This window comes from Carlito syrichta, unplaced genomic scaffold, assembly GCF_000164805.1.
Source record: "Carlito syrichta isolate Samal-C Ts95f unplaced genomic scaffold, Tarsius_syrichta-2.0.1 Scaffold269186, whole genome shotgun sequence".
Classification (NCBI taxonomy): Eukaryota; Metazoa; Chordata; class Mammalia; order Primates; family Tarsiidae; genus Carlito; species Carlito syrichta.
In genome coordinates, this window is record NW_007213282.1 from 69,273 (window position 1) to 82,791 (window position 13,519).

Below are 13,519 nucleotides of genomic sequence, written 5' to 3' on the forward strand. Positions count from 1 at the left end.
TCGAGTTTTTTGTTTTCTTATTATGGAGCTCTAAGTCATATAAAATTTTAAATGTTGAATTTGCAGGAGTGTGTATCTTTTAACTCATGTAACTCCAGGATAGTTTCATGTTCTGATGTTGATGTAGATTTAATGAAGGGTTTATAAAAGCTTGATTGTCCATGTGTTCCAAAGATTATTAAATCAAATTTAAAAACCAACTTGTATTGATCTGAATTGCTTAAAAAGTCATGCCAGCCCTCTAAATTATTTTTATTTTATCTTAAATATTTCTTTAGATTTTACTTCTTCCAAGAATTCATTTAATTACTGGTTGTATGAATATTTATTGATACTGCCTTTTGGATGTCTGGCGTTATATTACAGTATTGACTTATAACATATGGAGGAATAACTTAATGTACAATTATGAGATGTAAAATGTAGTTATAATTATTTTATGACGTGGATGTAATTTTATTAATATTTATATATCTGTCTCCTTTCCCCTCTTCTCATAACTCACATGACTCCTCCACTAAGAATTATTCAAGACACACACATAAGCGTATCTCCTAGTCACTTTTGGTGATGTAAATAAAAGATCCTTTGAGGCTGTCTGTTAATTTTTTATTTAGGGTGTGCATAATGTGGAATGTCACACTAAAAGTAATGGACCTGTGCTGTCATGTTGTTACTTTCAGTATTACTGACAGACAGAATGCCTTGGAGGCTGAGCTGAGGACTGTACAGGCCTCTCGCAGAGATCTGGAGAACTTCCTCAAGTGGATCCAAGAAGCAGAAACCACAGTGAATGTGCTTTCAGATGCCTCTCAGCGGGAGAATGCTCTTCAGGACAATATCTTGGCCAGGGAGCTCAAACAGCAGATGCAGGTAAGTGCCTGGAAAGCTACAACCAGCACTTGTATTTGTACTGCCCTCTTTCGATCCATCTACATGCAAATTTATTACTGTTAAATGGGGAGGTTATCACCTTATTCTGCTGTGAAACCCATGCTCTCCTGTGAATAATTGGTTTCTGGAAATAAGATCTATAAAATGTTTTTACTTAATATTAGAGGGGGGGATCCCCTTGTTTTATGGAAGCAATAATTGTTTATTTAGAGTTGGAAGCTCATAGTTATTCTGTTTTCTGTCATTTTAAGCCCTATTACGGCTAGCTTTATTGAATTCTAAATTATAAAGGCATTTTCCCTTAATGTGAAGTTGTTTCTTTCTCTATTTATTATACGTGTTTAATATAAAAGCTGCAAAAGCTCTATTGCTTAGTTTGCAACTAAGAATATCAGGCTGGAAGGTATTACTTTTATTTCTTTAGCTTGGTGACTGTTATGATATCAGTCTGAGGTTCAAATTTGTCTTCTACATGAAATGTGCTAATAAAAAATCTTCACTTTAAAAAAGTCATGAGATCTTATGAAACATGTCTGAATGTTTTTTGTGCTCCCAGGTAGTTCTGCATCAGTGCCCTTGAACCTCCCATTTTCTGTGTAGACTGACCTAGTCCTGCCTATCATATCGGCCTTCTCACTTAGGACTTAGTTCAAAATCTATTTCAATTGGAGAAGTCTCCTTGTCTACCAGTTTTACTTCTTTTACTGATTACTTTTTTATGCCATATCACTGTCACATCAGTTTGACAATTATTGTTTTTGAGATGTTTGTGAACATGTGTTCCATTGTCATCTGATGTATGTCTCTACCTTTCCCAGTTGTTCACATGGTTCTGCAAGGACAAAGATTATATCGTTCGACATTGCTGCCTCTGCAGTGCCCTGTGTACAAATCCTAAGTAAATACTGACGGCTATCCTTTGATCCTGACTCACCAGTATGACCCTGATATCTTTTTTTTTTTTTTTTGAGTTGGAGTCTCACTCTGTCGCCCAGACTGGAGTGTAGTGGCATGCTCCCGGCCACTGCAGCCTTGACCTCCTGGGCACCAGAGATCCTTCCACCTCAGCCTTCCAAGTAGCCGGAACTACAGGCGTGCACTATCATGTCCGACTAATTTTTGATTTATTGTAGAGATGAGGTCTTGCCAAGTTGCCTGGGTGGATCTCGAACCTGCGGGCTCAGGCAGTCCACTCATCTTGGCCTCCTAAAGTGCTGGAATTACAGGCTGAGTCACCGAGCCTGGCCTGATGACCTTTTTAAAATGAGTTCTTAGGAAATCTTTTCTCTTGAAACATAAAAAAGACTATTTTGTAAAATGTCAGCAAATGTGTGGATCTGGATAAAGGGTGTAGAGGCTTTCTTTGAACTATTTGAATTCTTATAATTTTTCTCCAAGTTTGAAATTATTTTCATTAAAAAGTTACAGAATTGTAAAAGCAGACCTTTTTTGAAATAGGCTTATTTATTACTTGCTGAAATGCATAAAGACTGAAGGTGTTTCATTGTTGAGTTACTAAGATTTATTTAGTGGAAATCCTTGTTTACGTACATTACTTCTTATTTCTTATTCATTGCACAATACATTTATGACTTGGTGTAATGAGTGTGACTAGGCAAGTATCAAAGTTAAGTCTGTTCCTTTGTTTCACCCTCTTATGTCTCATGAAGTCACTATAAATGTTAAATGATAAAATATTTAGCCATCATATGGATTTTGGGATTATAGAAGGCTCTGAATGTGGGTAGATGAGAGAATATATTCTTCTTTATGATTTAAACAGCAATAAGCCTGACCTATAAATGCTCACAGATGCTTAATTTATGTAATGGTGTTAATTTCAACAGCTATCTGGGCTACACACGTGTGTAGGTAATGGCTAAAAGACAATGAGTAAAGGAGGCTTGAAATGAACCCTCGTAATGAGCACCAGCAAAACACAGGCTTGCTGTAGAGTTTAATGATGTCTTCTGACATATTTTATCTTAGGATATATTCCTATCATAGCCAAAACTCTTCTCAATGTTTAATGAATATTCAAAGAGTGGAAGACATAAATGTAAATAGAAATGTTTGAAATCTTTCAAATAAAAATAACTAAACACAAAATCACTTGTCTTATGGCAACACCAAGAGAGAAAGGTTGCTGAAGAAAATACTCAAATATATGATATCATTCTGCTTCTCAAAATAATTTAATGTAGCTAAAATGGTCTTTTTTGACTCAGAGAGAGTAAAAAAAAGAAGGTATTTATTAAGACCCTACTAAAATCTCTTTATTTAAAGGTAAGCATGTATATTTGTTTGTGTTTAGCATATTTTCTATTATAATTTGCATGATGTTTTACTCTCCTGCTCTTAATTTTAAGACATTTTCTCCATTTCATTTAAAAAATATCCTATGACTTCATTTTCAGTGCTTTATAGGTAGATGGTTATTAGAGACAGTACCTTTTGCTGAGTATTTCTGAGACAAGAAAATTTTAATTTTCCTGCGGGCTTGTGTGTTAATGATTCTCCTTTTGTATGAGTGAACAGACCTTTAAAATGGAAACCTGTTTGGAAATGGAGAGGTGTTGTTGGAGAAAATGTACAAAAGCATGTTAAATCATAAAATAAATTTTCTGGTGGCATGGTGGTAGACAGTCTATATGTGTACTATGGAAGACGGAATAACGACCTTGGTGTGTCTGTGCTCCATGCACACAGGGTGTGTGTAGAACTGCTTAGATGAAACATTCACTGTTTATACTTGCGTCATGTCTTATGAAAACCAGATGCAGGACCTGGGAGTATTTCTTGAACATGAGGAAGTTTATTCTACATTCAGTTTAAGGTGAATCTTGGATAAATTTTTATAAAGGATAGTTCTAAAGCACATGGAAGGTGAAGATTAATTTGGGGGAGGATGCTATGATACATGGAATTTCTACTAAGGGTGGACGATCATTTGGATGTATATATTCATGTTTCATTGCCCTGCAGCAAGGCTGTTAGGTTTTATTCCTCAGCAGAGGCCTTTTGGCAAGAGAAAAATGGATCCTTTGGAGATCTGTAAGAGAAACAAGCTCCTTGAGAGCTGAGCAGTCCAGATCATGGAGTGCCTTGTATGCCATGCAAGTATTCTGTATTCTAACATGGTGGCAGTTGGGGAAGTGATAGAGGATATTAAGCAAGAGTGATCCAAGAGGATTTCTGCCTTATAGGAAGCTGGCTGATGGCATTATGAGGCATGAATCTGAACTAGGTAAAGGTGACAGCAGAGAGATCTATTAGGATACTCTTGTAACCATTTAGGTCGGGTGATAATGACCAGAAAGGAGGCCAGGGCAGGCAGAGTAGACCTGATGACTTGATAGTATGTATAGACTAAGGAAGAGAAAAAGGACAGTGGCAAGGAAGGTTGCTCAGAGTCTGAGACTGGGAACATCAGAGAGGAAAATGTCAGGGTAGGCATGCAGGTTAGTGGGAAGTGTATGAGGGTGGCAAATTCCATTTTGACTATGTTGAAATGAGGCATTAGAGTAATATTCAAGAGGAGATGCCTGGTATGCAGTTGTGAATCTGTATTCAGATTAGAAAATTTCACCGAAGACACTAAAACTTTATTTTATTTATTTGCTTTGAGTGGAATCCTATCATTGACTTCCAACAAGTTTGTAAATTAAAATTCACTTTTTAGAAACAGTCTATTAAGAGGTTTATTATAGAAGTTGACTTATATAATTGTGGAACTGAATAAGTAAATCCAAAATCAATAGGGCAGGCCATTGGGAAGGGGAGGCTGGAACTCTTCAGCAATAGCTGAAGCTGCAGTCCACAAGTGGAATTTATTTCTTCCTCAAAGAAACTTCAGTTCTGCTTGTAAGGCCTTTCAACTGATTGAATGAGGCCCAGCCAGGTGATCTCAGATCATCTCCTTTACCTAAAGCCAGATTTACTACTTACTACATAAGTAGGTTGCATGCAGGTCAAGTTTGGTCTTCTAGGGTGCCCTCTCTCCCCAATAGTGGACCATGTATCCAGTGTGCTGTCATGTGCCTCCTCCCCTCCCTCCTCTAGCAGTGTCTATCATCTGCCAATTTCACCCTTGTGCTAGAGTGACCAGAGTTCAGGGCCCGCTTATGAGTGAGAACATGCAGTATTCAGTTCTTTCTTTTTGTGATAGTTCACTTAGTTTGATGATCTCCAGCTTCATCCAAGTTACCGTGAAGACCATGATTTTCTTTATGGCTGCATAATATTCAATTGTGTATACATACCACATTTTCTTTATCCAGTCTACTTTTGATGGGCAGCAGAGTTGGTTCCATGTTTTTGCTATTGTGAATAGTGTGACAATAAACATGCATGTGCAGGTGTCTTTTTTGTAGAGTGATTTATGTTCCTCTGGGTGTATTTTCAGGAGAAGGATTGCTGGATTGTATGGGAGGTCAATTTTTAGTTTTTGTAGGAATCACCACACTGCTTTCCATAGACATTGAACTAGCTTACATTTCTACCAACAGTAAGAAATTTCTCTGCAGTTGTGCCAGCACCTGTTGTTTCTTGACTTATTAGTGATAGCCATTCCTGCTGGTATTAGGTGGTATCTCATTGCAGTTTTGATTTGCATTTCTCTGATGATTAGTGAGGTTGAGCATTTTTTCATGTGTCTGTTGGCTGCTTGTATGTCATCCTTTGAGAAGTATCCATTCATGTCCTTTGCTCACTTTTTAATGGGGTTCTTTGTTTTTTTTCCCTTTAGATTCTTTTGAGTTCCTTATAGATCCTGGATGTTAGGCCTTTGTCAGATGGATAGCTTGCAAATTTTTCCCCCATTCTGTGGGTTGTCTCTTGACTCTCTTGATGGTTTCTTTTGTGGTACAAAAACTTGTCAGTTTGATAAGGAGGGTACTACCTGTCTTTCTCAGCTTTTGTTGCAATTGCTTTTGAGGACTTGGTCATGAATATATTGCCTACTTTGATGTCCAGAAGGGTATTCCCTACGTTTTCTTCTAAGATTCTTATAGTTTAAGATTTTACATTTAAATCCTTGATCCATTTTGGATTGAATTTTGTATATGGTGATAGGTAGGGGTTCAGCTTTATTCTTCTGTATGTGACTAGCCTTTTCCCCTCAGTATCATTTGCTAAATATGATTTCTTTTCCCCAATGTTTATTATTGATGACTTTGTTGAAGGTGAGTTGGTTAAGGGATTGTGCTATTTCTGGATTCTCTGTCCTGTTCTATTTGTCTTTGTGCTTATTCCTGTACTAATATCATGCCATCTTGGTTACTATGGCCTTGTAATATAGTTTAAAGTCTGGAAGTGTGATACCTTCAGCTTTGTTCCTTTTGCTGAGGATTGCTTTTGCTATTTGTGCTCTTTTTTTTGCTTCCATGTGAATTTCTGTATTGTCTTTTCTAGATCTGTGAAAAATGATGTTTGCAATTTGATAGGGATTGCATTAAATCTATAGATTGCCTTGAGTAAGATAAGCAACTTGACAATATTGATTCTTCCAGTCTATGAGCATGGGATATTCTCCCATTTGTTTGTATCATCCTTTTTTTCTTTGAGCAGTGTTTCGTAATTCTTATTGTAAAGGTCTTTCACCTCTCTGGTTAGGTAGATGCCAAGGTATTTCATTTTTTGTTTGCCTCTTGTGACAAATTTTCTTATTCTTAATTTTCATGCCCATACTCGAGAATATTATTATTATTTAAGTTATATCATAAAATTTAAGCTGTATATTTTAGCTGTGTCAATTAATTGATATGCTCTTATTATTTCCTGAGTAAATCCTAAGACCCTGCTACATTTCTGGGTTGGTATTATAATAGGTGGCTAGTTTTGCTCTTTAGCAATTTGTGTTTTATTTTATTATATTTTTTCTCCCATGTTCTCTTTTATCCTAATTTTTATCCTCTTATTCCATGGGTGCTAACTTTGTAGATTATTTCAGATTTTCTCCTATACCCAGCTCCACATGCAGCACTGTTTGAGGAGGAAAAACCTATCTTGTGAGAATGTCATCTGCTGGTCCTGGTACAGAAATTTTAACTTTATACTTTTTATAAACTTTATTGGCATATAATTCACACATTATGTAGTTCATTCATTTAAATTTTGCAATTCAGTTTTTTTTTAGTGCATTCAGAGTTGTACAGCCATCACCACGATTGAGTTAAAACATTTTCATCAACTCAGAAATAAATCCCTTACCCTTTAGCTGCCAATTCCTCATTCCCAACCATCCCTAAACCATCACGAATCTGTTTCTATTTATTTGTCTCAGAACTTAATATTTTGAATGATATTACATGACTACGGCCTCCATTTTTGGTTTTACACAGGTATGTTGACAGCGTTAACCTGGGACCAGAGGGAGGCAGTGTAGATCCTCAGGATAGACCTGCAGGAAAAAAATACACAGGCAGAAGCTCTCAAAAGACTGCTTGATAAACACAACTCTGTAAGATCCAACATAGGACTTTAAGTCATACTACATGAAGGACCGAGAAAGGCAGATGAAGTAAGAGAAGAAAAATACTTGAAAATCCTGTATTTCTTTCAGAGAATCATGACAACATTAGAGAGAGATGACACTGCAGCATTTGCTGGTTACTGGTTGAGTAGGACACTGATAATGAGAAACATCTGGGTTCTATTTCCGGCTATGCTCTTTGACCTAGTCATTTAATCATTCGGTGCTATTTTGCTCATCTCCTGACTATACTTTATCCCAATTGATATTTGTAATGGGGGTATTGAAGCTAAAGTAGAGAATGTGTCTCAAGTGTGTATACATACGCATAAACCCCCCAAATTCTGCTCTGGGTCTTTATATGATATAATTATGGTCTCATATTCCCTATTGATAAAATTAAAGCAGCTTTATGGCAAATAAAATGCGATCATGAAGATGCTGTCTGAGGGGAAATGTAATGTGGTAATTTGGAATGTTTACTAGTCAATTACAGACTTTTTATTTTTTATTAACTTTGCTGTTTAACTAGGCAAATCCTAGCCTCGTCCATTACTAATGGCCTTCCTCCAGACATGTGAGAATCCTTTGGACAGCTCTGCTTTTAGGATTTCTTAGGTAGAGCCACGTACTCCCTGCAAGTATGTTTGGTTTGGTTTGGTTTTTTGTTTTGGGTGATCTTGTGCTGAGACCTGCCTGGAGGTGATTTATTAGCACTGAATGTATGAGGCTGCTACCATTGGAGTCAGGTACCCTTCTGTTCGTTTCCAGACTTGTAACAGGGTCTCTTATGCACTAATTCACAGAACACAGTGAGAGTTGCATTTATCGGGTAGTGAACACATCCCTCTTTAGAGTGAGAGGGTGTAGGTTCCTCAATCTCTTAACAGAAACCAGCTACGAGGCATGCACTGTGGTGGCAGCGGCAATGTGTTGAATCTCTGTTCCCAGGGGATGTCTGCTTTGTATCTGCAGCTTTAATGTTTCACTTAATATCCTCTCTGGCGACTGAGCGCACTCCTCTCCAGCAGCCGGCAGCGCTTGGCTGCTCGACAACTTGCTTCATTTCTGGCCATGCCGGGCTGAGCAAGTGCCGGCTGTGAGCATCTGCTGGGGGCTTCCTGTGTGGCGTTTGTCTGTGTTTTTTAAATTCAGAAGTTGAAGGAATACCAGCCTCCTTTTTCCTAGAACCTAAACCCCTGTATCTTTCAAATGCTTTCCTGGAAACGAGCATGCTCAGAGAACTGGCAAATCGTTGTCCAGTGACCGGGAGGAAATGATCGCAGCTCTTCATTTATAATGCAAATTCTGAGGTGTCTCCAGAAGTGTGGTAAACTTAAAATGATGGCTGTGGTGAGAACGTCTCTGCAGAAAGTTGTGGTTTTGTTGCATCGTTTACAAAGGATGGCAGTTTCTTCTCCTCGGTACCAGAAGCTCTGTAAGGTAACTGAGTGATTGAAAATAAGGATCTCGGGTGTCTGACAATTCTACCGTTTCTCAGGCTCTGAAAACTAATCTTTCAGGTTCTCATCAGGGAAAGATTCCCTTTCTTAGTAGCCGATTATAAAAGCCGTTAAAGTGAATTGTATAATTAAATCTTGTTTAAGAATCTGAAACAGGTACTGTTTTAGCACATAGTTTATTTTGCAATTGTCTTGTGAGATGGGCTCGTGAACTGTTTGGAGAAAATATAGCAGAACTACTACATTCAGTGAGACCTGTTACCTCTGTGGGACTTTGCAGTGTCTTAATATTGAATGGCATATTAATCTTACGTAAATTCCAGTAACATTAAGAGAAGAGTTTAAAGTAATCTTTCAGTAGAGAATTTAAATACTGTTCATCTTTTTATAGCTGCTTTTTCAATTAAAAAAATTAAAGCACATTTTAAAGCATGGTCAGACTTAATCTCATCTTAAAATATCCCCTATATTCTTGAATCTCTATATACTGTAGTTATACTTGAAGAACTTAATTTCATTTGGACAGGTGGATTCAGTAGATTTCAGGAGGCAACTTGTTTGACAGTTGCAAATTTCGAACACTACGTCATCCTAAACATAAGCCATTGAATCAGCTGCTGTATTTTTTTTAAGTTAGCTGTTATATTTTTCAATCATAGTTTTGTTTTCTTTTTGAAGTGTGCTCATACTATCTTGCTACTTTTGTCAAAATTAGAGTGACTGGATATAAAGGAGGATTCTAACAGGAATGCTAAAGCAAGCTGTACACTACCACAGCATCATATTCTTCCTTCTCATCATATTTTTAGTACCATTCTCAAGACTGTGTCTTATTGCTCTGTGAGCTGCCCAAACTCACTTGTCATTGGAAAAACTGCCTCTAACACAATTATTACTTTTCTGATTATATAAAATATGACCTGTCCCGGTACCTAGACTATGCTTATATGGCAGCAGGGTGGGGAAGCAGTATTTTGTCAACTTTATCTTATCACATTGTTATTTCTAACAGTTTGGCCAATTAAATTTATTTCTGTCTAGAAACTTTTTTTTAGAAAAGTTTCAGTAGACAGCTTAAGGTAGTGAGGCATTCTTTGTAGAAATACTTAGAAGTGTTTCATTTGCATAAGAAGTTGATTAAAACTTAATGCAACTTGAATTCATTTGCAAAGACGTGTAAAGCTAGTTATTTCAATGTGTTGTATTTTGGTCCATTTCAAAGAATAAGTTTATACTGTACAACAATTATACTTTTCATGAAGAGGCAATTTTTATAATAGAGAAGAAAAGTTCATTCACTAATGCACGTTATTTTATTTTTTTACATGACTACTGTGAATATATAAAGCATTATTTTCTAATAGCTAGGTTGCTTTCCTGATCCATTTGTATGTATACTTTCACAAAACCAAGTATTTCTCTTAAGTCATGTGATGAAGGTATTACATTAGTGAGAGGTATGAAGCAACAGAAGTCAAGGAATGGAGGACGTTGCTAATTAGCTTTATAATTATACCTTAAATATGCACAAATTAAGCTACTGAAGTCAGTGGGTAAATTGACTCCCATCAGAAGTACTCTTTAGGAAGACTTCTCGAGATTTGCAATTTCCTAAGGATATCATTAAAATTTAAATATTTAGAATATGTGTTACTTTTTTCTTTTTGAAAATTGATATATTATTTCCTGTTGAAATATTATGTTCCACATGCTCTTTTTACACATATACAAAATTAACAAATGCCCATATAATGCGATAAGAAATATACAATTCCAGTACTTTCCAGCAGGTGTCAATATAAGGCAGTGATATATGAGATTTTTGCCTTAAGAACTGGAAATCTACATTAGGAAGTGTCACGACTACTATGAAATAAATGAACTAGTAATGGATATATTTTATTTGCCTGGTTATATTTTAAAAACTTATCTTAGTTATTGAACTATATTAACTCATATGATATAAATAAAAGTGTTAGAAACAGAATTAAATATAACAGCTGCCATTTCAAATACTGACATAGATGTCTATACCAACTGAAAATACTTAATTGTATTTTAATTATCAATATTCAATGTATTGTACTTAAAAGTTTGAAGAGGTTTGGTATTTATTTGCTTTAAGACATTATAAATTTTCTTCCCCTTAAATTGTAAATGCTGTCATGACTTTATCTTTCATTATACCTCCTACAGTCTCTAAATTTAGTTTCTTAGAAAGGAAATGCTGTTACAGTGTTTCTCCATAAAAATATAGAGACAGTCTATTGTAAATACATTTACAGACTGAAATGAATGAGGAAAAAAATGTGCCTAATCTAAGGGAAACGTGACTATTTAAAATTCATATTGGCATTTTGAAATCCAGTATCTGTTAATATTTTTATCTCCTTTTAAGTTCCTCTTTAGAATCACTCTTTTTACATATTATATGGAATTTTATGCTTTTATCAGATTTTCTTCTCACTGTCATCTTGTCTTTTTGCTTATTTTCATACTTCTTGACCGTCAGAAAATTGTATGTGTGTTACACAAATGGATATTTGTGTAGAATAGTCTAATTTTGTGAGTTTTCCTGTATGTTTCAAAGAGAGGGGTGGAATGAAAAGAGGCACTTCTCAGCTTTCAGAGTTAGAATATACTCCCCCCCCATCCTATTTACACATTCATGTGTATTTTTTGCCTTTAAACATATTTCTTCTGATTATACATCCCATAAAATTTGGCCAGGAGACTAAAACGTAAGTGCTGCTTACTTGGAGGTATAATTAGCAGCGTTGAAATCACCCTGATGACCTAAAATCACCCTACACTGGATGTTAATTTTTCCAGATTTGGTTTTGATTGCTTAGTGCCTTTAAAATATTCCTGACTCTAAAAAGTAATTTTTCTTCTAACAGAGCACAGTAAATGCAAAGTTGGATGTAAATGATTTGAAAAATGTTGACTTTAGTTTGTTTTCATTGCTATGCGATTACTTTGGGGTGTTTTATACCTTTAAGTCTTTGGATTAAAAGCTAATTGTCTGAGTTTATGTTGAGTCAGAAAAGATTTTTATGTCTTCCTTTTTTTCTTAGTGCCACTTTTCGTAAATTATTTAATAACTGAGGGCATGGTAAAAGCAACTTCTTGGATATGAACCCACATTAAAAAATGAGAAACATTGAAAGATACTTAGTGTTGTAAATTGAGTTCTTTATGACTTAAACCTTTTAGAAAATTTTGGTTTAAGTAATATAACTTCTATTTACATATATGTATATATGTAAATCATTTTCTCTTAAATGGTTTTAATCATCTCTAAATATTTTTGACCATGTAGTCCTATCAGCAAAAATCTTTTAAACATTTACATATAGATTTATATTTATTTCAAAATTATGAACACTTTCCATGGTAAAATCATATATTAAATATTATTAAGTGCAATTTTGTCCTTACTTTTTACTGTTGTCTTCTTATACCCCAGTTGACTGCCTTTTTCTCTCTGTATAGCATACACACACACCAATTTGGTGAACAAGTAGTTTACACATAGAGCCAAACTGTGCCTATTCTGAGCCTGGCTTCTGAGGGGTTCAAGCTTTCATGTGGTGCTGCTTTAAAAGTCATCCCTGGAAAATTGTGTGTCTTCTGTGATATCAGAGCAGCTGCCTCTGAATACTCTGTGAAAAACAGAGATCAAAAGATTTCACCCAGCAAGTCATGTTGGCTGGTGATGCCTGCAAAAGCCTTGCTGTGTGTGTGTGTGTGTGTGTGTGTGTGTGTGTGAGATCTGTGTGTGTGTGTAAGACAGTTTTCACATGTGGACAACATAGCACTATGTGGATGCTTACAGTGCCAAAGGGTAACACATTATGACTTCAAAGTCATACTAATCTCTCAACAGATTTTCAGATTTGCTGATGAAGTAAGTTCATGTACCATTTTTCATCTACATGTGTAGCTTCCTGTATTTAGAGGTAGTTAAATTTGAGTATATATGTCTTTTAGAAGACACTGAATGGAATGGTACATTTTCAACTAGTTGAATTCTATATTTCATATTCTGAAACATTTCCTCACCTTTTTTTCATTCACCTTTTATTATTCTTGAACAATGAAATCCTCAAGTATTCTAGAGTGACGGAACTTTACTTTGTCATGATCTGAATGTTGAGTTGTATGTATTTTAAAGCCAACTCTCCTATTCCCTTAGTTTATTTCAATATTCAAATTATGCACAGATTGTTTGAACCATAGACAAGATTAGAGTCATGGTCCTTTAGTCTAAAGGTTAGGATCCCTCCTTGACCATATGAAGAATTATCTCTTATTGGTTTTGTGAGAAACTCTTGGTTGGGTTAGTTCAGAAAATTTGTGAAGGCTGAGGCTTAATGGACAAATGGCATATGCAGAGGGATTGCCTTCATTGAAACCTCTCCATGGATGTCTTAGGTGTGTTTCCTCAGAACTGCATGAACATCCAGACAGGTTGCTTCCTCCACTCTCCATCTATTTCTCCACTTCCTGATCAGGTCGAGATTACAGGCAAAACTGAGATGACGTCAAGGAGACAATATCTGTATTGTATCCCTACCTGTCACTATCAGATATTTTTATTGTGGCTTCCATGAGCATAATTGCAATTTTGGAAGGCTTCCTGACCTCTGTTTTGCCATAGCTCCCCAAGTTGATGTGTATCGTCAAG

At 35.9% G+C, this 13,519-nt stretch overlaps 1 protein-coding gene across 1 annotated transcript in view; it reads left to right on the top strand.

Annotated features, from left to right (window-relative positions):
- LOC103254083 (utrophin-like) overlaps positions 1 to 13,519 on the top strand; it is a gene marked incomplete at both ends in the record, with an annotated part of 282,458 nt that overhangs the window by 66,502 nt on the left and 202,437 nt on the right. Inside the window, 1 exon segment of the mRNA XM_008052243.1 lies at positions 684 to 873. Coding sequence (XP_008050434.1) covers positions 684 to 873 — 190 coding nt within the window.